The sequence below is a fragment of the Lytechinus variegatus genome, chromosome 5, assembly GCF_018143015.1.
Source record: "Lytechinus variegatus isolate NC3 chromosome 5, Lvar_3.0, whole genome shotgun sequence".
NCBI lineage: Eukaryota > Metazoa > Echinodermata > Echinoidea > Temnopleuroida > Toxopneustidae > Lytechinus > Lytechinus variegatus.
In genome coordinates, this window is record NC_054744.1 from 3445132 (window position 1) to 3472288 (window position 27157).

At 37.0% G+C, this 27157-nt stretch overlaps 2 protein-coding genes and 1 long non-coding RNA gene across 5 annotated transcripts in view; 2 read left to right on the forward strand and 1 right to left on the reverse strand.

Annotated features, from left to right (window-relative positions):
* The window catches only part of LOC121415077 (ileal sodium/bile acid cotransporter-like), a 47051-nt gene extending 40102 nt beyond the window's left edge, over window positions 1-6949 (forward strand). For both annotated transcript variants that reach the window (XM_041608160.1, XM_041608159.1), the window contains exon 5: window positions 5778-6949. In XM_041608160.1, the coding sequence (XP_041464094.1) occupies window positions 5778-6350 (573 nt within the window). In that variant the 3' untranslated portion in view covers window positions 6351-6949. The remainder of the gene's footprint in view (window positions 1-5777) is intronic.
* LOC121415081 lies at window positions 6619-7498 on the reverse strand. Its single transcript, XR_005969949.1, has 2 exons — window positions 7121-7498; window positions 6619-6724 (listed from the first exon to the last, which is right to left on the reverse strand). It is a non-coding gene; the product is annotated as an uncharacterized LOC121415081 (long non-coding RNA).
* Window positions 7499-11524: 4026 nt separating this feature from the next.
* LOC121415082 (ileal sodium/bile acid cotransporter-like) lies at window positions 11525-25507 on the forward strand. 2 transcript variants are annotated; one of them, XM_041608163.1, is made up of 5 exons: window positions 11525-11805; window positions 19042-19263; window positions 20023-20216; window positions 20939-21143; window positions 22665-25507. In XM_041608163.1, exons 2-5 carry the CDS (start codon window positions 19060-19062, stop codon window positions 23199-23201), a joined length of 1140 nt encoding a protein of 379 aa, XP_041464097.1. In that variant the 5' UTR covers window positions 11525-11805; window positions 19042-19059; the 3' UTR covers window positions 23202-25507. The 2 variants fall into 2 exon arrangements, with proteins under 2 accessions (XP_041464097.1, XP_041464098.1); XM_041608164.1 differs by lacking the exon at window positions 11525-11805 and adding an exon at window positions 15978-16016.
* The last annotated feature ends 1650 nt before the right edge of the window (window positions 25508-27157 follow it).

Genomic DNA, 27157 nt, shown 5'->3' on the forward strand with positions numbered 1-27157 from the left:
AAATTTTCAGTGTTATGCTTGTTGAATTTTTCTCTTTTTATTCAAATCAAGTTTTGGGTGGACTTGTCCTTTAACACTAACGAAAAGTTTGCTGTAAAAATACCAGAAAAAAAAACAATGATATCATATTGGATGGCTCAGAATGGAATACCAGAAATATTCAAAGAGTTTGGGGATATATTCTACGAATCACAGAAGAGTGGAATATAGGTCCTAACGAGAAAAAAAGAGTTAGAAATTTGATTATAAAAAGTAATTATAAACTACAACTACATATCAGCCCTTGGTTTAAAATAAAATAAATTACATAAGATTAATCATGATGTTAGTTGCTTTACATTCATTTGAAAAAAATGACATAAAAACATCTTAATCAAAATATAATGAAGTATTTCAAATAATCTTATTGGTCAATTATATTTTCATTAACATCTAAAGAGTTCTACACTTCGTCTGACTAAAATTTCAATAATTAAGAGTCAGGGATCCCATGTAGTACACTATTGCAGTAATCCAATTTGCTAATGATGCATGCATGAACAATTTCTTTTGTAACATCCATATCTAAATATTTCGAATGTGACCATGTAGTATGCCAATTTACAAACAGTAGTGATATGTTCTTTCATATTCAACTCTGTATCAAAATGTACACCAAGATTCCTAGCACTAAGAGATGGTTTGTATCAGAGAGTCTCCAACTGATACACCATTTAAGTTAAGTTTGGATGTTTCGAGAAGTGATATAGCTTGATATTGTACATGCTCAGTGGCAAGGGCGCCGGAAGCGGGGGGGCAGGGGGGCACTTGCCCCCCCAAATAAAATTTTGGGGGGGCAAAACGAGATTTTGCCCCCCAACGTGCCCCCTGAAAGATGAAAAATGATAAATTATTTAAGGACAAAAGTAAATGAAGGCACTTTTCTGCCTGAAAATTGTCATTTCCATTGTCAAAAATGAAAAAATTTGCCTCTAACGGGGCAAATACATTATCTAGTAAGCCTCGCTTCTTTTGACGAACAGTTCCTCTGTGAAACATAGCTTTGATTAGCCACTTTTCCATCTTATTACAGTGTGATCACGTTTAACCTTTTAATGAATACATTTCAAACTAAAAGCGAATGGCAAATTGATAGTGATCCACCAATGATTAGGTTTATAATTCTATGATGCTGGCTGTGTCGTCTAACAAACGCGCGGTCGCCCAGAAACGCTCAGACCGGACCCGATATAACTAACGCGCGTGAACACTAGTTACTCGAGCAAGATAAGGAATCTATGTCATAGCTGTCAAGCCCAGAAACCATAACATCTCGAGAAACTTGTTTCAATTATTTCATTTTCAACGAAATATAAATTGAGTCAATACAGTGATAACAAGAGAACCGTGTTGGCTCAGTCGGTAACACGTCTGCCCGTCGAAGTCGAAATCGTAGGTTTTGAACTTCGTTATCAGAAAATTGCACTCAGAATAATCAAGTGTAGAGGATTATAATCTATAATTTTTAAAAATGGTGAATCCCACTCGAAAGCAACTTAGAGATAATGTTTAGACATGAAAAAAATAAAATCATCTGTGAAAGTGTCTTCTTGAACGGACTCATATTATCCGAGATGTGAATAAAAATATAAAGAATATAAAAAAAAGCGTTACAGTAGTGCTCTACTATAAAAAAAAATCTTAAAGATATTTTCACAGCCCCGTATTTTCCTCTATTCCTTTTCATTGGCATGATTGGAAGGCGTTTTGTCTGATACTATTTCAGCTCATATATAGCACTTATGCATTTTAGATTCCAAAACTTCTTCCCATTACCTGTTACTAATCAGATCGAGATGGCAGCTATATGTTCTCTGGTTTATCCCAGCTTTTGTTATTCATGGACGTTTGCAAAAATATATAAAAAAAAAAACCGGGAGTGGGTGGGGCTGCAAGACCTAAATTTTCGAAGAAACGTAAGAGCGAGGGGATTTGTGATGGGGGAGCTTTTGCATTTTCTAGAATGAAATTGAAGGATTTCGTGCACACTTTTGGTGAATTTTGCCCTCTCGATCGGCGGCCCCCGGCTGCTTACAGTCATGTTTGTCATCTTAAAGTCTTTAAAAGGCCTATATTACACTAGTTTGAAACAATTTCGTTTGCAATAAGGCTCGTAATTTGCTGGAACTGCGACCCTGGTCTTGAAGAAACACCAGGATGGGTCAGAAGGGAGGAAACAGAAGGAGCTAAAAGAACTCCAAGACTGTTTAATTCTCAAGAAATTTATTTTTGAATGCACTTAGAAACGCAACTTTTATCCTCCATTTTTACACAAAATCCTTACCGTGGGGGGGGGGTCCCATAGCCTCTCCCGCTCGATCGCTTCGGTATCTCACGCTGTCAAAAATATTGTGCCCCCTTCGGGATTTTGCCCCCCCCAAAACTGAAAGTGTTCCGGCGCGCCTGCTCAGTGGGACTGAATGATACATAAAGTTGTGTGTCATTAGTATGGCAGTGACATGATATCTCAGGAAAGCACGTTTGAACGTATGAAATGAGATCGGCGGTGTACATTATAGAATCCAATCATGATCCTTGTGGGACGCCAAAGGGCAACGGGAAATCGTCAGAGTAAACATATTCGCCAGGTAAAATGATCTATGGTGTCAAATGAACTGCTTAGATCCATTGGAAGTACAATGGTGACTTTCTGAGAATCCATAGACATTATAGACCACTTTTTATTCTTAGCAGTGCAGTTTCAGTGCTGTAGAGTTGTCTATATATGCATATTGAATACATGGCCAAAGAGAGCTGCGTCTGTCTAAGATGTTCCATAATCTGTTGGGTAGCTGCACCCTCGACCAACTTTGATATGTATTTCAGATTGCTTACAGGTCGTAAGTTCTTAAAGTCCGCAATCAAGACCTTTTTTTTTCATTAATGGAGTGATGAGAGCAGTTTTCCATTGTATTGGAAAGTGATCGATCTCGAGAGAGATATTAAAAATGAACACAGGAATGAGTACATCGAAACATTGGAGAAGTTCTTTGGATTTGAAATCTAATGAACATAGCTTTTTACTGGCAATGAGTTTTTTCAACTTTGTACTCAGAAAGAGATTTAATATTGTTTAAAGTATCTACTTTGTTGAAAGTGTGAGGAGGATATTTCCTGGGTTCACCAACTGCATCTATACGTGTATCGATATTCTTAGGGATTTTCAACACAGGAGGTGCCGTGGCCGAGTGGTCTAAGGCCCCTGGCTATACATAGAAAGTCCGGGGTTCGATCCCGGCCGCGGCACCTATGCCCTGTTACAACCGATAATGTTACACCAACGCATAATGTCGCACCAACGCAGATTGCGACATTTGCCACCTTTCTCACGGACGCTAATATTAGTGGACTCCTAAAGCGCTATATATAAGAAAGCATAATTATCATTATTAAAACTTCAGCCTTTAGTTAGTAATATCCCATCAACCCCCCCCCCCCAAAAAAAAATAAATCAGCTTTTAGCAGCCGGAAGGCGATAATATTGATGATCCCTACTCCCCCTCCACCACCTTAAAATAAATCGACATTTTAAATCAATAGTCGTAATCGATAAAGGAAAACTTTTTGTGCAATCGATGAAAACTGTTGATCTTTCGAAGGTCATTCGGTACGCGCTCCCTACATGATCCACACGGACATTACCCTTCTGAACAATCGACGGGAGTATGAAGGAAAGCGATGGGCGGGGGGGGGGTTGAAAATGGTGTTGTTTCTATTCAATTCAATGTACTTGAAAGTATATTAGAGGGGTAAACAAGAGAAGGTAGGAGGGTTGGTTATAGACAGGAAGAAGGAGAAATGTAAATGGGAAGAGGGGAGAATAGCAGAGGAAAAAATGAATTGGAGAAAATGAAGAAATAAAAAGAGGGTGAGGTTAGAAGAGCGAGAGGAATAGATCGGAGAGAATGCTGGATTTAATGATAGATTATACACAAATACCAGGCCTTTTCCCTTCTTTGTGCCTTAGAAATGCATTCTGCTAAATATTGATAATGTGTTGCAACAGTAATAGAGAGTTTTCACACCGCAACACAAGACGGATTCGAGAACACAATAAATGTGGTGAAAATGCCAATCAAATGACAAAGATCATTACGGAGGTATTTGTCGAAAATTTACGAACCGGAACTGGAGTTTCGTCCTAATTTTCGCGGAGCTGACGAAAATTGCAAATAGTATCGTTTGTCTAGAATCTATAGGGACTAGGACGAAATTGCTGTTTTGATCCACCAAATTTTCTTCAAAATATAAAAACTTCTTGGTTACTCTTTGTCATCAAGGTCATTTGACAATTATTTGTTCTTGGATTCGTCGTGCGTCGTATAGAGCGAAGATTCCCAATATTTTCATGGGGGCACTGTAAGCAACAATGACACCTTGAACTTAAATGTCACCCCTCACCTACAAAGATGGAGTCAAAATACGGCACATTGTAATAAATCGCAGTAGGTCCTTATATTAACAATATTGTTATCCATGCAGGCTATAAGAGCTAAGTATAATGACCTTATGCCCTCGGATGACAATCTCGCGGCTCCTAACTTTCTCGGCACTCGTTTAAAACAAACATCACCAACATTGCAATGTAATTTTAGCATTTCCCCTCCTGACTGTCCCAGTTCCGCCTTAGTTCCCCTGTTTAGACAGCTCCTATGGTATTCCAGTTCACCCCCACTCAACTATTTCATTTTATGGGTCAATGGCATGTGCATTGGTTTGTAGGTTGGTATACCAGGCAAATGGAATCTTTAATATTTTGTACAATACTATTCAAGACACTTTGACTGGCCCCATCTTTATACAGTATTACAGGCTTATTAAGGGAAAACATAAGCCATCCATTTAAAAAAAAATAGACATATAGCAGTCTCTTTTGGGTGAATTCCCAGAATGTCTGAAAAATGGACCTTATATTAATGATATTCTCTTACCTTTGTAGGAGAAACGCATTTAGGCTGTCAAATATGCTTTCTTTGTACAGATCACATGATTTTTCGGTTGACGTGCCTCGCTTATTTGTGTACCGTGTGCTTATTACACATTCTTCAGATTTATTTACTACTTGCGCTAAACTGACTGCCAGGAATAGTTTAGAATAAGCTTTTTTTAATGTATGAAGAGTTTAGTTGCAAAAGGGGTTAGGTCCACTCTGGTCCATTCCGAGAAAACCCATGTTTTTTTATTCTCATTAATTATTCTTATCATGCTTATGAGAAGCTGAATTGCTATGCTGGACTAGCTTATTATGTGAACATAAAATTGGGTATAAAAGAAATCTACCTGTATTCATATTTTTTAATACATGTATATTCTTTTCTACCAAAATTTTGTGTGGACCTAACCCCTTTTGCAACTAAACTGAAATGGACCTAACCTTTCTTGAAAAAAAGTTATATTTCTTTGCCACTTTCATTCACGTTTTCATTAGAATTTCAAAATTTCTTTGGTATCATCAGAGTGACTAGACCCCTTTTGGCAGATTAGTTCTTCAGAACAGTTTAGTCGCAAAAGGGGTTAGGTCCACTACAAGATAATCATTTTAGTTCACTTTTATAATAATAAGAATTTCAACTTTTCTTTGGTATCATCTAATAGAGCTACTAAAAATCTGTACATTGAGACATAGAAATCAAATTTTATGAAAAATGGACCTAACCCCTTTTGCAAGTGAGCTCTTCATATTATTTATATTGATCTTAGGCTTCATGATTGTCTTTATTTTCTTTTTTTTTTCACAGGTTGGAATCATCTTCTCTTTCATGTGCATCATCGCCGCTTTCGCGCTCAGCTTCATCTTAAACCCTACGTTCTTGCACGCTGTCTGGCAGCTCTGGTTCTGCGCCGCATCGCTACCGCTGCTGGGTTACTTCCTCGGTTACGGCATCGCGTTCTTGCTCCGACAGCCGCACAAGAAGAGCCGGACAATCGCCTTCGAAACCGGCTCCCAGAACGTTTCTCTGGCCATGACCCTGACCGTTGTATCGTTCGCGAACTCGCCCTTGTTTTTCGACATGTTGTTCTACCCATCCCTCTACGCCTGCTTTATTTACATCGATTCGTTCGTAGTCATCGGCATCTACAAAGCAATTGTCTACTGTAAGAGCAAGAACGATCAATTCATGGACATGCGTGTCAACGGTTTCGACGTCGTGCCTGGTGATGAGGTAGATGCTGACGATGACGACGAGGAGGACATCGAAAACCACCATGACGTCAGTCGGAATGAAGAGAAAAGGGCTTTGCAAACAGTCAGTGTAAATAACTCTGTTGTTCGGATGGGGGCCGACGGTGACAAGTACCAAAAGATGTAGAATGTAATATATTTTTTTTAGAATCACCCCCCCCCCGAACCTTCTGGAATTAACATTTTGTTTATTGAGTGGTGCAGATCTTTGCTATTGAGGTGTCTAGACAATCGACGGGAAAATTACTACTTTATTAAATATAGCTTACTCCCTCACGTCCAAGTTTTTATGAAATAGGTACATATAGTATCAAAGTATGTAATGAAGATATTTCAAAACCTTTCGGTAAGAAACATTTCAAAGTTCATTGACCCTGAATGACATTTTGACCCTGATCATGTGACCTGAAACTCCTGCAAGATGATCAGTAAGCTGATTACATTTATGTAAAAGTTTCATGAACTAGGTGTAAACATTAAATTATGATGACATTTCCAAACCTTTAGCTTGGTTAAGATTTCAATGTTGACGACACCGCCGCTGTCGGAAAAACGGCGCCTATATCCTCGCTCTGTTGGGCAGACGATGAGACAAAATTTCTCTATTCCAACTGTTTCTGTTGTATAGCAGCGCGAGACTATCGGTGCCGCTTTCCGACGGCGGCGCCGTCAACATGAAATCTTAAGGCATGGTCACACCGCCCGAGCGTTGTTGGAGCGGTCGTGGAGCGGAGAAAAAAAATCATCACCGCTCGCTACCGTTCACCATTCTCGATTTCGATTGTTTTTTTTTTTTTTTATTTATGTTTTCGATTTTTTCCCCAATTTTGTGAGCGAAATTCGGTCCTCTTTCCCTACCGCTCCACGACCGCTCCAACAACTCTCGGTCGGTGTGACCATGCCTTTTAAGGCCTGGTCACACCGCCCGGGCGTGGATCCAATCATGAACAAACCTTTTAAACCCGATTTGATAACTTTATCGAAGTATCAGTTCTAAAATTACTTTGTAAATGTGTTTCTTGTAAAACGAAGATTCATACTTATTTTGGACAACTCAAAAAAAGAGTATAGCCATTGCTTGCCTGGAAATTGATATACGCATAAATCTGTATTTAATTGTCGGTTCGTACGTCATTATAATACATCGGGTAAAGTGGTAACTCGTGCTAAATCCGGGGTGATGATAGTTGCGTTTTGTATCACCTAGCAAAAAAAAAACGCCTGTCAGCTATTTTTTTCCCTTCTTTTCCTCCTCCTCCTTTCTTCTTCTTCTTCTTCTACTTATTCTTCTCTTCATTCTCTTCTTTTCATTCTTCTCTTCTTCTCCTGTCTCCTCCTCTTCTCCTGTCTCCTCCTCGTCTTCTTGTCTTCTTCTTCTGTTATTATTATCATCACCATCAGCACCACTGTTGTTATTATTATTGCTGCTGTTGTTATTATTATTGTTATCATAATTATTATTATCATCATCGTCGTCATCATTGTAATCATTATTTCAAGTGTCGTATACTAGTATTGAATATTGAAAGTATTATTCTTGACTCTGTTGCATAAAGTATATTTAATCTACGGGACATAACCATTATGAATGGTATCCCCTGGTAGTCTAGTAAAAGTTAAATTTTGATTGGCTGCTGAACAAAACAATGTTACCTCGGTATAGTATTGACGGTATCGTAAGGACAGCACGTCATTGCAAGTAATATTGGATGTTATTTTTTTTGTTTCGATCATGTAGGTGATCGTTAACAAAAATTCAAGTTGAATGTCCATTTCTTTCACCGCCCAAGTTCATCTTCCAAAGTTCATGTGCATTTGGTGCCATATCCGATGGTTTTAAGAGCGATTTTAGTATCACCTTAGATAATAAAGTCTCTGTTTATTGAGTGGTATTATTTCAGGGACAATGCAAGGCAGGACATGGTGTTGGGGTGTGGAGGTCACCCATCGATATTTTAAAAAATTGGATGGAGCTCGATGAATGCTGCAACACACACGAGCTTGATGCTACAGGAAAAGTATTCAATGAAACAACTTTATATGGGACCATACTACCATCGAAAACAACAATATAGCTTGGCATTTATTTGTCAATCAATTTCTGAAATGCAGTAGATTTGTTTATATTGTGAGTTTAATGAAGTAGTAAAATGTCCTCTATCACAATTATGTCCTGCTTACTCAAGCTTATTTAAAATCATCAAGTTGAGTTAGCATGTACTGGAAAATGGCGGTTTTTTATTTTGTGGGAGGATACATGACTACGCATCAGAGGAATATTTAAAGTTCATTATTGTTCAACTCACTCTTTCACTCGGCAAATATTATGCATGCCCTTGTATTTATTTAAATTAATAACAATTGATCTTTGTTTGTGAATGTGCGGGAGATCGAGTGTGGGAGATCGAGTCACTCATTATTGAGTTCGTATATAATTCGGAAAATGATAATTCAACTCATTATTCATGCATTATTTTGATATACTGAAATAAATCTCTGATTTTAAATAAACCTTTTTTTATTGTCTCCATCTGCTGTGTTTGAATTGCTTATCAGGTTGCCAACGCTCTCACAAGAATATCACTCGTGATCTTATAAAAAAAAATGCCTACCTTTTTTCATTATATATATATATATATATATATATATATATATATATATATATATATATAAAAATAGAAATAGTCTGCTTCGGCATAAGGAATAAAATAATCATAAAAGGTATAGTAAATGCCGTAGAAATAAAATCATAGATTTAAAAGGAGCATAGCTCTCAAAAATGAAAGGTAAAGTCACACTCTTCGTCAGTGCCCATGATGTGACAAAAAAAAAGAGAATTCAAAATCCGTTTCTGAAACAGTCGTGAAAAACACGTCTGTTCATGGGCATACGGATTGTGAAACTCACCTTTCAAAGAAATCAATGCGCTGAAGATGGAGGAAGCGCACTGTAAAAAACGCATCTAAAGACGCGTTGCCATGACTGCAAGATGACAATGGCGAATCTCCGGCTCCCAAACAGGAAAATCTGTAAAGGGCCTCACCGCCAACAGTCGAAGTTTAGCAGTAAAAAGTACCTGAGTAAAATAGAAATAGTCTGCTTCGGCATAAGGAATAAAATAATCATAAAAGGTATAGTAAATGCCGTAGAAATAAAATCATAGATTTAAAAGGAGCATAGCTCTCAAAAATGAAAGGTAAAGTCACACTCTTCGTCAGTGCCCATGATGTGACAAAAAAAAAGAGAATTCAAAATCCGTTTCTGAAACAGTCGTGAAAAACACGTCTGTTCATGGGCATACGGATGTGAAACTCACCTTTCAAAGAAATCAATGCGCTGAAGATATATATATGTGTGTGTGGGGGGGTGTGAGGGTGTGTGTGTGTAGTTGTTTATATAGGCAGGGATTGTACATTTTTAACGCTGTTTTTTTAAACATGTTTCAAAACTTGTTTGAAGGCACCCGGGTTTTTTTTACAAATTTTAAAAACGCGTTTTAAATCACCATTCGAACTTGTATATTGCTCATGTTGTAAATTAAGATATCAACAGCCTGTAGATTAAATCATTAACTGAAAATAGCATTAATCATTGAAAAAAATAAAACGATTCGGAAAGGTTCAAAACAATAAAAATAGGTTTTATTTGTTTATTATTATTTTGGGGGGATAATAAACGTTTAACCTTTTTATTAAAACCCTGCTCATAGAATTCGTTATTGTGAGGGGGTGGGCTACCACTAAGAAAAAATATATCGAAAGGATCAGAAGGCGTGTAATCCTCTTAAATGAGACGATGCGTTCGTCAATAATTATGATCGAAGGATAACCAAACTGAAGGAAAACATAAATTGGAATTATCATTAAATCAAATTATTAAGAACATACAACGCATATGTATATCACATTTCACAAGCTATAAAAATGAAAAAAAGTTGGATTATTAAAATTCAATGATTTCTATGAGATATTGCATCAAACACATAATTTATACAGAGATAGATAAATTGAATTAAAACAAACAGAATGGAAAAGGCGTTATGATCAGCAAGAGAAATGGTGAGTCTGTGTGGCTGAAAGGAATATGGGTTAAATAAAAATAGAAAAGAGCAAGAAGGTTGGAAAAAGGAGCAAAGCAAATGAAAAGGAAGAAAAGAGAATATGAGGGGAAATAATGTATATAAAAAGCAAATAGCATATGTTTAAACAAAAAAAAAAAAAAGACGTAACATTTTATGATTCTTCGGTCAAAGACCATCATGCACTTGGTGTGATTTCATGCGTCTTGTGGAGATTTTATTTCACCTCTGTTGTTTGCTATATCTATTTCAACACAACGATGCAAAAAAAAATATTGATTTATATAATCTATTCATAGATTGAGAGAAGGATAGGGAGAAAGCGGGGGGTAATTTACCAACAACTCTTTCAGACACGTTATAATCCGTCGGAAATAAAATTGCATGCTGATTTCGGGCAATTTTTATATTTTGTTATATTTATGCCATAGTGGCATCTATGAACCCCCCCCCCCTCTCTCTCTCCCTCTCTTTCTCAATTCCCCTTAAGCATCGCTAGCTCCTTTCGTAAAGCATGTTTCCTCAATAGCCAAGTCCCTTGGAACGGACCTTATGCTCTCGATCCCGTTGTTATTTTAATAAAAACGTTCATTTTTCCTTTGCAATGCAGTAGAATAGTCGTTACCAGTTAACCTAATTAACACCTCCCCACTAGCGTACCCTAAGGGGGGGGGCAGGGGATGCAGACTGTCCCCCTTGACGAGCCACAACTGATCCAGGGGACGTGCCCCCACCCCCTTTTGAGAAGCAAAATTAATAATTTGTAATGTAAAAATGCAATGAAACAGATGTGTGCCCCCTCTTTTGAACTTGAAGACCCCCTTTTTTTGCTTATCAATTCTTTTTTTCTGGTACGAAATCTCCTTTATTTGTGGTTGAAGAACTGGGTACGCCGAGCTGAACCTCCCTCAGCGCCGCGCGCACTACCACATACACATTTTGTACATGCCTTGAAAGCATGACACCGGAGGAGTTCGATCCATTTTCGCGCGCTGGACACGGCTCACTGCGCGCGGACTCTCCAAACCATCTTATTCAATGAATAACTGTTCATTTGAAAGTATGCTTTACTTCACTGCGCGGAAAAACAATTTATAATAACTTAATATTTAAGTAATCCTTTAGTGATATACTGTATATGTGTAAAATATGTATATTTTGTTTCCAACATCTATTTAGTTCCAATATAACGGAGATTTGTGACCTTCGTTTATGATTTGTATCCACCGTCCTGTGACATCATCACTGGTGTTATCAAACGAATGGAAACGAAACTTCTTTGAGATCAATATATTCAATTCATCATAACAAATAGAAGACTCAATGACTTTCAGTTGCACCGCCTTTGTAGCATTCGTATATCGATCTCACAGAGCAACCAATGTACCACGTGTTCAAATGCCCGTCTACCATAATCAAATCGGGAACATTTTCATTTGTTACGGGATAAACTCCAAGGAATTAGAGGTAATTTACCTAATAGGAGGATTTTTGGATTAAATCAGTAAGTATAACCGTTTGTTTTATTATTAAGATAATCAGTTTTAAAGTCTTTGTCACGCGTGAGTTTTAATGAAACATATTGTTCAAAGAACAACACTTGGATAGTTGCATCGATATTATAAAATGTTATTGGCCTTATCTTAGTGCTGTAAACAGGTAAAACGTGTCCATTCTCAGCTTATTTTGAACAGGAGTTCCTCTTGGCAAATTAAGCCCCGAGGAATTTTTTTAGTTTGTACTAAAAGTTCTGGGGAGGTTATTTCAAAACGAGTTGCATTTTGATGCGATTCAAATTTTCAAACTATGAATACACTCATATACAGGATTGCTCTACATAACAAAATTATTAATTGAAACAATGTTCATGATATATTGTTCATCTAAGACCATTTTAGGGGGAAAAGCAAATACACAATCAATACATTGTTAATTTTTATAGTTTTTACCGATCACCTTAAAAGAGTATGCATTTAGATTTACTTTAAGCGACGAGCGATACACCTTCATAAAGAAAATACAATTTCAGAAACTAAACCCATTTTTTTAATATTCATATGAATATTGTAGGTAATCCCAAACTTCCCTGCCAATAAGCAGGGTTATACAATACACGTATTTTAAAAGAACATTCACGTATATACTGTGCAGCAATGTGCTGCACTCAACCCAGGTGAGGTAAATGGGTACCTGGCAGGAATTTATTCCTTGAAACGCAGCGCGCATAACAGCTGCACTGCTAAAGCCATGCTGCATATACTGCTGTAGAGCGCTTAGAGACTTTTTGCTGGTAGGTCCATGGACAAAGTAAGTATTAAGCGCTATATAAGCAAGTATAATTATATTGTATTGAGAAGCAAATACAATTCAACACATATTATTAAGATATGATTGGCTAAATAGGATAAAGCATTTGCGGCGGAAGCCAAAAAATTTAGGAGGGGTCCACCTAAAATTGTTGAATGTACCATCCTACATTTTAGTAGAGGATCGCCAAAATTTTTTGAAAAAAAAGTCATCAATCTAAATTTTAGGGGGTACACGTGAATTTAGGGGGACGCAGGAAATAAAATTGACAAGCAAATTAAAAGGTTATACAAAAAAAATTAAGGGGGGACCGTCTCCCCACCTCAAATTTAGGGGGACAGGTCCCCCAATAGGATGAAGTATGCGGAAAGAGACAAGTATGACAAGGCAGTGGAAGAGAAAAGTGACATTTGAAATATGGAAAGAGTATGTCTGGGATCAGAAAGTAGGAAAAATCCGTAAGAGTAACCATCACTTTGTGATATAGATAACCTGTAAACGTAACCAGCATTGGCGGACCGTGACCCAGAGGAGACAAAGCATTAGAGTGGCAATGCATAGTTCACAACAAGGCAGTGCCCCCCCCCCCCCCTGCTTTGTCTCCTCCAGGTCACGGTCCGCCACTGAAAAGAAGAGCCTATAAAATGATTGCTTATAGGCTAATTATGTTTTAGTTATGAGAAATATTTCCATTATGTTATCAAGTCGGTTCTTTATTTATATATTTATTTCACCAACATCTCAATATTGATTATAATAATAATAACAATAATGATAATACACATATATATATAAGATTATATTTGGTGTCATTCCACAAGTAATCTGGTGAATGGAATGATAAGCCATCCCATCTCTTCCTCCCACAGGGCTATTGTTTGTCGCCATTACTCTTTTAATAGCATACTTATTTCAACAATGGTCAGATGGTAGTATGTATGGGTAACTTTTGAATCTTGAAATAGAACTGAATATGAATATCATAAAATATCACGTAATAAAAATATAGTTTATCAATTTAAAATGTTTAGACTAACACTTCGCTATATATATATTCATTTATTATCTGTATCTACATCATGACCAAGTTACATTATTGATATAATTCACATTATGGTTTTTTTTAAACTACACTCTATAGAGTTATACAGTAGGTGCAAAAAGTGTATTTTCAAATTGTACTATTAGATTTTCGTCACTTGATAAAGAGTTGCAGCGGCACTCGAAAGCTCGTGAACTTGTAAGCTAGTGAACACTTTTTGCGAGAGTGATCACGAATTTCCTATAGAAAGCCAGTGAACACTTTTTGCGAGAGTGATCACGAATTTCCTTGTTGACCATAGTAGATTGCGAGACAAATGAATACCCTCTAGCGATTATTTCAATCCGCAATAATGAACCTATTTAGTATTAGATTTTTTTGTTGAAAATTTGGGCCCAAAATAAATCATCCATTGAAACATATTAGTTTTGATTAAGAGGGAAAGGTACTTTTTCTGTAGTTGAATGGACTTGTGTCAGATCAGTTTAGGTTCGAATGTACCCTGGAATCTTGTTGCTTCCTCTGCATGGGGAAGTTTAAACATTTATGTAGGATGGCCTTGATCTACACCTATTTCCTACACCTATAACACGAACACTTTTTTCATAAATGTTTTATCACCATCATGATCCTCGTAGGTGGCTAAGATTCTACGTTTTCTTTTCCTGGCAAGCCCCTCTGTACTGTTTTATTTTAATTAATTTCGATAAAGCCAGTTCTATGTAGCTAGTTTATCCTTTCTTCAATTATGCTATGGATTCTTATGTTTGACATGCCTTGTGATATATTTGACCTTGTGGGGTTACAATACTTTGTTTTATGAGAACGGAAACCAATAAAAACAAATACACCCTTAAAAACAAATTGGGTTAAAGTGCTCCATGAGGGTAATTATGTGCCCAACCAGAGTTGGGTATTTCTTCTGGGCATTTTCATTTATCCAGTGTGATAAAAGTTTACCCATTCTAAAGAAATTGCTGCTTTTTTTTACCATACTGGACAATATGCTTCCCGCATTGGGTAAAACACTGCCCCCAAATGGGGTGGACACATAATAACCCTCGTGGTGGTAAAAATTTTACCAAATATTTTTACAGTCAATACGCGGGGTCACATTCATAAAAAGACATAATTGTATCTCACGGTGGGTGACGCAATGGCACTTTGAACATTAGGGTGTACTTAGATGCACCATAGATAACTGAGCACGCGAGGTGACACCTTCCTCATCTACGTTCGTAAACTAGTTTAGTGGAAACTAGTTTAAATGATAAGGCTCGAAGTGATTGTAAGTGTAAGAGGTCTTCCAAACCAGTTTGGAAGACCACATCGCGATGTGCATGGGGCCTTCAAGACCGCTTTGCATCCTTAAACCGGCTTTCTTGCCAGCCGTTCCCATCAAGAATATAATTTTTAATTCAATTCAATTAAAAAAAATCAATGACCAACCCGTTCTTCCCCGTTCCTAATCTCCTGATTTTGAAGACCCCAATTTCATATCAAATTCCAGTTCCCAAGCTCCCTCCATTTTCAGAGGGCCATCTAACTTGTTAGTTCTTGTCTTAAGCCCCTCATTTCATATCAAAGCAACTTCCGTTCTGAAGGGTATGGTTTCAGATTCCCCCTTTTTAGGGGGGGCACACACCCCCACCCTTTCAAATTCCGAGCACCCCACCCCCTCCGAATTTTTTTTTTTTCATTAAAGAAAATAAAAGTGTTTTCATTGATGTGTCGAATGCGACAATTGCCAGTAAGAAAAGCTGGAATTTAAGTAAATCTTACATTTCCTTCATCTACATGTATATTACAATCCCCCTCATAATTCGTTCACATGAAAGAAATCAAGTGGCATTTGTATCCTTCTCCTTCCTTTAGTACCGCCCCTTTTCCACATTCATTTTTTTCAGTAAAGAAAATACCTTTGTTTGTTCGAAAGACTTTATCATAGAATGACCTTTTACTTTGGCCCTGGCTTTAAATGACGTAAGTTCATGATAATGTGTGTCAACGGCTGTTTAATATAGGCCTATATACTATTATTTACTTTGTACCACGGTCATACGTGTGATAATGACCTATTCAAGACCTCGACTAATATGACTTTGTTTTATAGAGGCCAATATCATTCAAAGACTGACATGCAGCCGATGATTTTTGTTACCATATAAGAATGCTGGCAAGATTCAGACGATCATTAACACATTGAACACGTCGTGGCTTCATACTGTTTGCTTGAGTCTCTTACAAAGGAGTTACTAGTTTTCAAACCACGTACTAACTTTCATAAATTTGTCATTGATTGGATAAGGATGATCCAGAGCTTATAAGACATTGATTTATTTCGTATTTTGGATCCGCAGCATCATGTAAGTGTAGTCATTTGTGGCTAAAATATCTTTTATATTTTCCCTTTTCTTCTTCTTCTTTTTTCTTCTTCTTCTTTTTTCTTCTTTTTCTTCTTCTTCTTCTTCTTCTTCTCCTCCTTTTCTTTTCCTTCTTCTTCCCCTCCTTCTCTTTTCCTTCTTCTTCTCCTTCTACTTCTCCTCTTTTCCTTCTTTCCTTCTTCTTCTTCTTCTTCTTCTTCTCATCATCATAATCATCATCATCATTGATAATATTATTATAAATATTCTTTTTAATAATTTTATTATCATCCATTATCATCATCGTGATCTGGATGTCGGAGATTATTGTCCATGCAGCCCAAGCACTTGCTGTAACTATGTATCTTATCATGTCGAAGAAAAAAAAGCCCCAAATTTATCAGTATAAGATCATAGTAATCATCTCTAATAACCATTTACCTCCCCCCCCCCTCCCACACACTCACACACCTCTTTGCACTATCTTGCATAAAAATGTTTTATGCGACGATGATAAAATTAATGATTCGGCAAACACTTGTTTTTAAATTTAACAGCATGTCAATAAAACATATCGTTAATCATCATCAATTCGTCAATGTGTATTGTAAAAGCTCATAAAATCCTATATTTCTGATCAAGGTTAGGGACTCTGGTAACAATCATTTGACTTTGACAATAAATGCACAGTAAATACACAATAAAAGCGTCTTATACTACCCCAGTCCTGTGTCATAAATATTTGTTTTAATCACAATTTCTATGACAAATTTACAAAGAGCCAATCAAATTTAATGATTTTAGTAGCTTTAAAGTGTTATTGCGAATTTGAATAAAACATATTTTAAATGAAACTGGTCTTTGTTCACTTAATGTTCTGATAGACTTTTAATATTTGTAATTTAAAAGTTGAAAACTGTTTTTTTATTTCCAAAAATTGTTAAAACACTTGAATTTAAAAGTGTGTATAGGTTTTGGTTGTTAATAACGTTTAAACGCAATTGATATTGAAATAAGATTAAGTAAAAGAAAGGGCAAACATTGTTTTATGTTCTTACGACATATTCCGAGAACCAATGTGTAATGAAAGCACAAAAGAGATAATTCAGAGGCTAAATTATCTCAAAATATTTTACATCATTTAAAGCAAGCATATAAAACTATCATACATGAAAATTGCTGATGATCAGTTTTTGTATGAACAACACTTTGGGCGTTTATGGCGATCATAACTATAATTGATCTGCCCATAAAGCATGATAAGCCATGCGGTCGATTACAGAAATTAAAGCACGCGTGGTCTACTTGATAGCGACCCAATTTCAAGAACAGGTATTAACTGGTAGCCGTTTTATTGATAGAACAAAAATTGGATGATTCCATTTGTTTGTAATATTTATTATATATTTTTTCGCTGATGTGGTTTACGGTACACCATGTGGAGTGTTATAGAAACAGTGGATAGAAGAAGAGAAGAAATGGATAGGCGAAAAAGGGGAGTCTTCCACTCCTGAAGACGGACAGTTAACCTGTCCGAAACGTCGAGTCTCTCTAGTCTACTGCTCATCATCTCTACTCGCCGATTCAAGCCAGCATCTCCTCATTAGCTCTACTACTCTAGCTGTTCTCAACTCATCAATCTCTTCTGGTTTACAGTCCTTTCAGGACTACTTTCAAGAAAGAATACTCTACTCTCAAATCTCCACATTCTCGCCTATCCACTTCTTTTTTTCTTCTATCCACTGTTTCTATAACACTCCACATGGTGTACCGTAAACCACATCAGCGATTGTACATGCCACCATGCAAACCTTCAAACAACATCTAATATTTCTTTATTTCAAAGTTGCTTGAAAAAAAAAGAAATCGCATTTTTCAAACATGCGCTGCTCCTTTGTCATTTTGAAATTGATAGACTATACCCAAAGTTACAAAAATACCAATTACGAGAAGGTAGGTGATCTTTTATCGCCCACACCTATAAACGATATCTTCTCAGTATAATAAATATGTCAACAAACGGACGAGAATATTCTTAATCCAGACTCACCAAAGAACAAACGAATACTATAAAAGTAAGAAATATATTTCAACTATATATATGAAAAAATAAATTATGGTTTACTTTTGTCAAAGAATTGAAATTAAGATTAGATATCAACAAGATTCTGATGAAAAGAAGAAAGAAAGAAATGTGTAATTTGCCTGTTGCTTTGGAAATGTATCTATGAGTTTTGTTTAAAAATGATGTGTATATGAAATGAATTTTTGTTGAAAATAAATGCCCCTGTTATGGGTGAAAGAGAAAAAAAATATTTCAACTATATACCTAGAACTATACCAAATTGTTGAATTTATAAATAATAACAAAAAAAACGGAACCGAATAAAAAAAATGTATCTTCAATCTGGGGCCCCTTTCATAAAGGACTTGTAACTGTTGTAACTTTATCATGGTTCGTTTGAATCAAATTCACTTATGAGGGGTAGTTTTAACCAAGTTTACATACAGTTTATGATAACAGACATACGTGATTTTCTTTAATTATGATCGTTTCCATACAAGGCACGTGTAATGTGCCCTTGAGAAACACGTTAGTGGCTTCCGCAACATAGAGATAGGCCAATGACACATTTTTAGGCCTATGCATGCACCAGTGGGGCGAATCCAAGGGGGGGGGGGTTCATCCGGCCCGTGCCCCCACCCCTTGAGAGCCGTAGTCAATATTTTTGATGCAATTTTACTAACGATATTTTGTCTGAATAAGAATAATTTTATTCTTGAGATGGAATGCGGTATAGCAGAAAACTGGTTGGCATATTGCCCTGTTCCCCATGCAAACATTTTTATCATACTTTTAAAAATAAGTCATTGATCATATTTACCGTTTTAACGGTCTGCAATCAGTAATATATCCCCAGTCTGTAAATGTAACCAATCAGATATCTTCATTCGTTAAATGCAGTTAATAGTACAACTATCGCCTGGTAAGTCTAACCATGGTCTTCCTATTATGAACTTTGTTTAGACCTGTCATCACGAAGGGATGGAGTATTCATTGATAACCACGGAGTCGATGATGCCGACGACGATGATGAACTTGTCGATGAATGGGACGAACGGGAATGAGACGAGAGGCTACACTGGCCCCGACCTTAAGCTAGCCACCAAGGTCATCCACATGATCATCCTCATCTTTCTCATGATCTCCATGGGATGTACACTGAACTACAAGGATTTTCAAAAGACGGTAAGAGGAACTTACTTTACTTCTACATGTACCTCCAGAAAGAAAAACGCGTATTGCAAGTCATGTTTGAGCCTCTCTTGGACAATATTTCGATTGATTTCTCGATTAGAGAGAGAAAAAAAAATAATCTGTGTTTTTTTTTCAGGAATCCCAGCCATGATACTCATTTCAAAAGTGTATAGCTAATAAGGGGCAGATCCAGGAAAATCCTAGATCTGCCCCTTATTAGCCTATTAGGTATAAGTTGCTTTCTCAATTTTCGAAATACCGTAGCTTAAATAAATATTCACCAATTTGGCTTGATATTTTCTTCCACAATTGACCAACATCAATGTGGAAATATGATTTATTTATCCAGTCATGCATACACATTAATTCATCAAATATCAAATAAAAAAAGTGACATGAGTCTTTTCTGTATTTCTTTTTCTTGGGTAAAACAGAAAAAAAAATATTTAAATTAATTATTTGAGTGTGCTCACCACTAAACAGTGACATCATTACAAAAATCTCGTACCAAGTATGGGGAAGATAAACGTTGCTGAAATTTAAAAAGAAAAAAAAAACCAAATTGACACATTTAGGAACGGTGACAGTTTTGAATTGAGCTAACGTAACTGAATTTCAATATGTTGTATTTTTCATTCATATTTTTAAGACATCATTTTTTTTATGGAATGAGATTTTTACGGCATAAAATTCGTCATGTTTTAATAAATATATACTTAATCTAGATTCGTTCTCTTTGTTTTGCTCCAGATCCGTAAGCCAGCTGGTTTCTTCGTTGGTATGCTCTGCCAGTTCATCCTGATGCCCTTGCTAGGGTTCTGCATTGCACTAGCGTTTAAATTGCATGCAGCGGGGGCTCTCTCGCTCCTGGTCCTGGCCTGCTGCCCCGGCGGTACACTCTCGAACCTCTACACCTATTGGGTGGATGGGGATGTGTGTCTCAGGTATGAAACAATATCGTTATCAAGATTTCCTTCACTCTCAGGAGGTGACTGCTCCCTGCGATTTTTTAAGTAATCCAAAAAAGGGCCGGCAAGAGGGTTTTAAGAAATAGCGTGCGGGAATTAAACCATGGAAAAAGAGAAATTTTGAGTCATGTTGTGATATTCTGTCATGTTTTTTTCTCAAAATTTTGATTATGAAAAAGATGACTTTACTGAGTCATAACAAAAACTTTTGACATCTAACCAGGCGCTCGGCAAATTAGAAAAGAGAGAGGTAACGATAGCAGGGCCCGTGTAAATACGGTACTTACCCTTACATTCAATTAAAATATCATCACTTTCTCTCTACACTCTTAAAAATGTTGGACAACATACTGTCCATACAACAATAAGCTAAAACCTTATCCAATTCTGTGTAGGTTGAAACCAGTAATGTGTGCTTGGGTGAGAACTACACAGTACTGGTTGAAAACTACCCGAAGTTGGATAATTTTTTAACCAATTGTTGTGTCAGTATGTTGCCCAACATTTTAAGAGTGTAGATTATGCCCTTTTTCAAGCACATTTTACAGTTTGTAAAATCTGAATGATAAACAATATATGTCAAGGGCATTTTCTCAAATTGTGACAGGCTCTTATACTTAATATTTTTAACTTCTCTCTCAATATCGCTGTATCTATCTCTCACTCTCCGTCTCTCCCTGATCGTTTCTATCCAATAGCGTATGCATGACAGCAGTGTCCACGGCAGTGGCTATCGGGATGATGCCCCTGAATCTCTTCATCTATAGCCGAGTATGGACGGACGACAAGGCGGTCATCCCGTACGTCAACATCGTCACCACTCTCGTGATCATCCTCGTACCGGTCGCCTTCGGCGTGTTCCTCAACTGGTGGAAGAAATGGCTGACGAAGCATCTTACAAGGGTAAGGATAAGTGATGATGATGACGAGGAGGGTTATCATGATGGGTTCTTGCATGTGCTGGTATCCGCTTCTGCTTGGTGACCATGGCGCTTAATCGCTCAAATAACAGGAAATGTCTCACAGACTTGTCACATGACTTTAAACAATGCTAATAGAATCATCATTCAGTTTAAATACTGTCCTAGTATGTCTGTTATTCTTACGATAATGTTGGAATGGGAAACAGAAAGGTATTAAGGTAAGTGCATCGTTCCACTGGCGATTTGTCATTCGCCAAGAGCAGGGGCGTCGATCCATTTTTCAGATGGGGGGGGGGGGTCATGAATCAACGTTCCAAAGGCACTCGATCACAAAAAAGGAACAAACTCACTCAAACACATAGGTGTACATATATATATTTGTATGACTCATGAGATAGAGACACATATCTCACCAACAAATAAATGCGGGCGCGAAGCGCGAGCTGAAATTTTTTAGTATACTGACATGAATACAGGAAAAAGGTCCCTGGTCACAGATAATGTGAGTGCCGAGAGCGAACTGAAATTTCTTTATATTCTGACCTGAAAGCTTGATATTCTGAGCATTTTTTGTACCAATGATTAAGACGGGTATCTAAAAGAACAGTAGATGCGAGCGCGAAGCGCGAGCTGAAAATTTAATTGACGCTTTTGATAAAGAACAAGATATATATCTAACAAAAGATTATTACAAATCGAAGCGGGAGTTCTGGCGAGGTTTAGAACTGAAAACGGGACATTGTATTTACCTATTTAATCATGGAAAGTATGGGTTTTTAGCTACATAAAATGATGCGAGCGCGAAGCGTGAGCTGAAAATTTTTATATTCCAATCTAAAAAGCGAAAATTTTTAGCACAATCTTAAATAAAGAACGAGTTGGTATCTCAATCTCACTTGCTGATTTCTGTGTAACATTACAATCTTATTTTATGTTTACACATCAGCGGAATTATTAAAAACGTTATGTTTTTGACCCCCCAATATTTTCATTGGTGGAGCGATTGCTCCCCTGTCCCCCCCCCCCACCCCGATCGACGCCTCTGGCCAAGAGATCGGAGCTTTTCATAAAATCCTAGGATTTCACTTAAATTTCAGAAAGACGACGATCAGTCCGTTTGCCATTTTCATGAAACTGTTCTCAAATCTCAGCCAGCATGACAAGAGACGAAATATAGGGAACAGCATGGACCGGGTGTGGAAGGATAGGAGATTGATTTCGGGAGTTTGGTCGTCATTGATATTCATGATATTCTACATGTATTACTATTTGTTCTTTGTTATTGTGTGAGAAGAATAGAACTGTTAACGTCGGTTTGTGATGCTATATTCCTTTAGTCCTAAGGTTTATTTTTCACTAGCTATGCAGATATCACGGATATTGAACAGGTCAATTTACAGATTGTCAACTTATTTCAAAATGGGACTATACTATTTGCACGTCTCTATGAGGGCCTTCTATTTCTATTCCTAATGACTTTAATATTTTCCTCCATCACCAGATTGGCGTCGTCTGCTCCTTCATCTGCATCATCGTCGCCTTCGCCTTCAGCATCGTAATGAACCCCGACTTCCTGCGGGCTGGCTGGAAGCTCTGGTTCTGTGCAGCCGTACTTCCCATCGCGGGGTTCGTCATGGGTTACGGCATCGCCCGTCTGCTCCGACAGCCACACAAGAAGTGCCGTACCATCGCCTTCGAGACCGGCTCCCAGAACGTCTCGCTGGCCTTGACCCTCACTGTCATCACCTTCGCCGACTCTCCCCTCTTCCTCGACATGCTCTTCTATCCATCCCTCTATGTCTGCTTCATCTACATCGATTCATTTCCCCTCATCATCGGCTACAAGATCTACTCCTACTACCACAATAAGAACCGGAAGCTCGACGAGAAGGAACACGTCGACAAGGATGTCTACGCCGAGGTAGGCGGCGATTCGGACGACGACGACGATGTTGATAGTTGTAAGAAAGAGGAAGCTAAGAAGCAGGAAATGCAACCTATGCACAAAAATGGCTTAAATGAAAATGGAAAAATATGATACAAGGTGCGACTTGTTAGGCTGCCGATCACTGTACGACCGTTCTGCGATCCAAAGATTAATTAATATCATTTGCATTTGATTATAAGAAATTAGATGAACCCCCACCATCTCAGTGAATTAGTTATACATATCGGTACCAATCGGACATTTGTGCAATGTAATGACCTTAATATGAGAACCGAATGGATCTGACATATTAGATTTTCGTTAAAGTTCCATTTTAAGTACAATGGAACTTTCCCCATTCAGTGAATATCTTGTTATTAGTATTACTATTTTGAATTCGTTTTACGATTTTCCTTCTATACATGTACAACGATCGCAGTTTGGTCGTATAGTGAACGCTGCACTTAAACATGATGTTTATTACCTCTTTCGCTTGGTATCGAACATCTATCATCTGAAATGTAAATTGTATAAAAGGCTATTTTCATATTGTGAATTTCATACTATACTGAGAAATATTACCACAGCGTTATTATCTATACACTATACAGAAAACTTTATAGGACACTTGTATTATAAGCAGATTTAATTGGAAGCCCTGTAAGTGGAATATGATAGTTTATGTATTTATATTAAACATTTTGTAAATTCATAATTTCATATTAAGCTTTTGCTTGCAGTGTTTCATGCATTTTTTTAAATTTCAGTTTCGTTCTTACATCGTTTTTCCCTGAATGTAAAAGAAAAAAAATTATTTAGGAGTGTTTGATTTACGACATGGACACGGGGAATAACTTTAATATGCCATGATAACTATACGCAATCAAAGAACATTTGCAATGTTTTATTTACTTGTTTGGAGTTGCCATGGGAACCCTTATGGGGAAACAAACATGGGTACTGAGGAGCGTTTAATGACAGAACAATGTCCGACGTATTATCCGACAAGTCCGTCGGTTACCATAGTAACAGCGCTTCTAATCCAATCAAAATCAAGGAGAAGAACTTGTAGGACGGATAGGCCTAAATCTTGATAAAAACGCTTCACTGGAGGTGGGCCTATATGTAAACGATTGATAAGTAGAGATTATGACATACTCAGTTCTAACAAGAAAAATGAGGGGTATAACTATTTCTTTCTCTGCATGAAGAATGAATAAGATGGATGTTTGACTCTTTTAATAGCAGAAGGCTCATCGATCGCATGTTCGTCTCCAGTTTACAGTTTATATTTTACAGTTTATATAAAGGGGGTTCGTTTCATAAAACTGTTCTAAGTTAAGAGTGACATCGACTGGTGAACATTTCGTGTGATGTGGTAAATGATCTTTCAGGCCCCAATTCTCGAAATATGGCTAACTTAGCCCACGGGGGATAGTTAGCCGAGTAGGCTAAAGTTAGCACGGGCTAATTTAGCCACCCTTCGAGAATTCGAGCCTATTATTTCCATTGGTGAGTATTTAGCGCGCATAAGAAAAGATCACCAGTCGTCCTTATAGTCGCTCTTAACTTACCGACTACTTTACGAAACACCCACCAGTATCGGTAAGACTAATGAAGCTGGTACATAATATACATACCTATAATACCATCTTATCCTGACCTGCGAGGGAAATTTTTAAAGAAAAATGCCCTTTCCACTTTTCGGAGGCTGATCATGTAAAAGGCTATATAGCAAGGCAAATATTTGTTCGTTAGAAAAATGAATTATGATTTTATTGCGCTTTGGGCTGACGGTCTAGGGAAATTCTTATTGTTTTTCGTCGTAGAATTCATACTTAAAATTAGGATAAGTTTAGGCCTACCTCAGGTATATAAATATATTCTTTCTTATGGAACAAGGAATTGCCGTGGTTTCAGAAACAAGATTGAAGTTATTTTAATTTTCGTTGTATCATAGGCTTTTCAGCACTACACCAACAACATTTTCTGCTGAATCTATTTTGTTAAATTCGTTATATCAAATAATTTTTAATGAGAGCTTGAAATTATTTATTTGATGTAAAACTGTATACATATATGAAAATGATGATTTGCATTTGCAACGAGATGTTAGTGATATATCCTGTTACTTCTTAATAGAGACATTCTCACTCATATCCTTCGAAAGAATAAAGTCATTTTGTGTCATTAATTATCGACTATGTATAGAACTATAAAACTCTCATCGCCATTGTAAATTTGTTCAGGATTGTATACGTAATTTCACACACTTTTTTTTTCTTTTACGTCTCATATTGTTGACAAATACAGCAGCTCCTAGTTCTTCTCGTTGTGCCTTGTAAACCCCAAATCAACAATAAGTCGACAGAGATCCTTTGTAGAGCAAAAAAAAAATGGAAGTTGGTCAGTAAAAAGCAACCCCAAAAATGGCTAAAAGAGATACATTTTTCTTCTTCAAGTTCAAGTTGAATATAAAACAAGAGTTTCATTGCCAGCATTTGTGCGCACTGCTCGGACGTTTAAAGATTAATGTGCACATTTCATGCGTAAGTGAACCTCGAACTTCAAATATTGTTTCTCCTTATTTTTTAAGCTATTGCTTACTTACTTCTGCATTATTTTAATCTAGTACTTATGCGGGTTATTGTTGATCAATTTTGCCATGTTAAATGCCATTTCAAAGCTCAGGATGTGTCTTTCTAGATTTAATGAAAATATCATTTTGGGAACCTTATTGTTGGTTTTGGGAGTGGCTGGTCACATGGCTTCATCCTGTCTACGGATGTTAGGAATGGGATATATCAACATGCTATTGGATTGTAACGAAGTGATTCTTACTGGTAGCTAATGCAAAGTCATATTTTTGTTACCATAATGTTATACTATTTGATGAGATTAAGTTGCCGTTATTTTTAAGGGTGATGTATATTGTGTGCGTGGTATATATATTTTTAATTAGCACACAAGAGGCTTTCATTTAGACATTCATCCGAAGCCAAATTTCTTGCGCATGATGATCATGGCGTCTATGCCTTGCCATTTTTATTTTTAAAATTGATTTGTAGCCTTTTCTCCTCTGCCTCTCATAGATAAAAAAAAACGTACATAGATAATCACTGAATGGTGGTGTGGCCGTACAATAATAGGACGAAGTAGTCGGGACAGTTCCCCCTTAAATTTTCAAGGTTACACTTCGTAATTCCGAAGCTTCGTAATTCCGAAGGTTCTTTATTCCGAAGGTTCGTATTTCCGAAACACGTAAATTGCCTATACCTCGATGTTCGTTAATCCGAAAACGAAAAAGGGTTCGTTAATCCGAACATTTGTGGCGTTATTCCGACGGTTCGTTATTCCGAAGGTTCGATAATCCGAAAACGAAATAAGATTCGTTGTTCCGAAGGTTCGATAATCCGAAAACGAAATAAGGTTCGTTGTTCCGAAGGTTCGTTAATCCGAAAACGAAATAAGGTTCGTTGTTCCGAAGGTTCGTTAATCCGAAAACGAAATAAGGTTCGTTGATCCGAAGGTTCGTTAATCCGAAAACAAAATAAGGTTCGTTTTTCCGAAGGTTCGTTAATCCGAAAACGAAATAAGGTTCGTTAATCCGAAAACGAAATAAGGTTCGTTAATCCGAAAACGAAATAAGGTTCGTTAATCCGAAAACAAAATAAGCCAAAAAAGGGACCAATAGGGGCAATTTGGTGCAAACGTATATTTTCACCATGAGATTATATCATCTGTGCAAAGAGGTTGTGTGTTTTGTAGTAATTGAATTGAGCAAAAAATATTTAAGTGATCACTGATTGATAAATTATATATTTACGTTTCATTTCTGCGAGCGTAGCGAGCAAGCGGTTGGGGGGGGGGAAGAAATCAAATCTGAAGATGTAAAATTCGCCTTTTTGGTCAATTACTGTTAACAAGAATGCTTAGAATGTCCAGTTTTCAGGTTGAAAATCGGAAAATTTTGGCTCACGTTTCTCGCTCGCATCAAGTATTGTTTATTGAGGAACTCATTCTATTTCTGGTTACAAAAAATATAAAATGTCCAGTTTTCAGGTGGA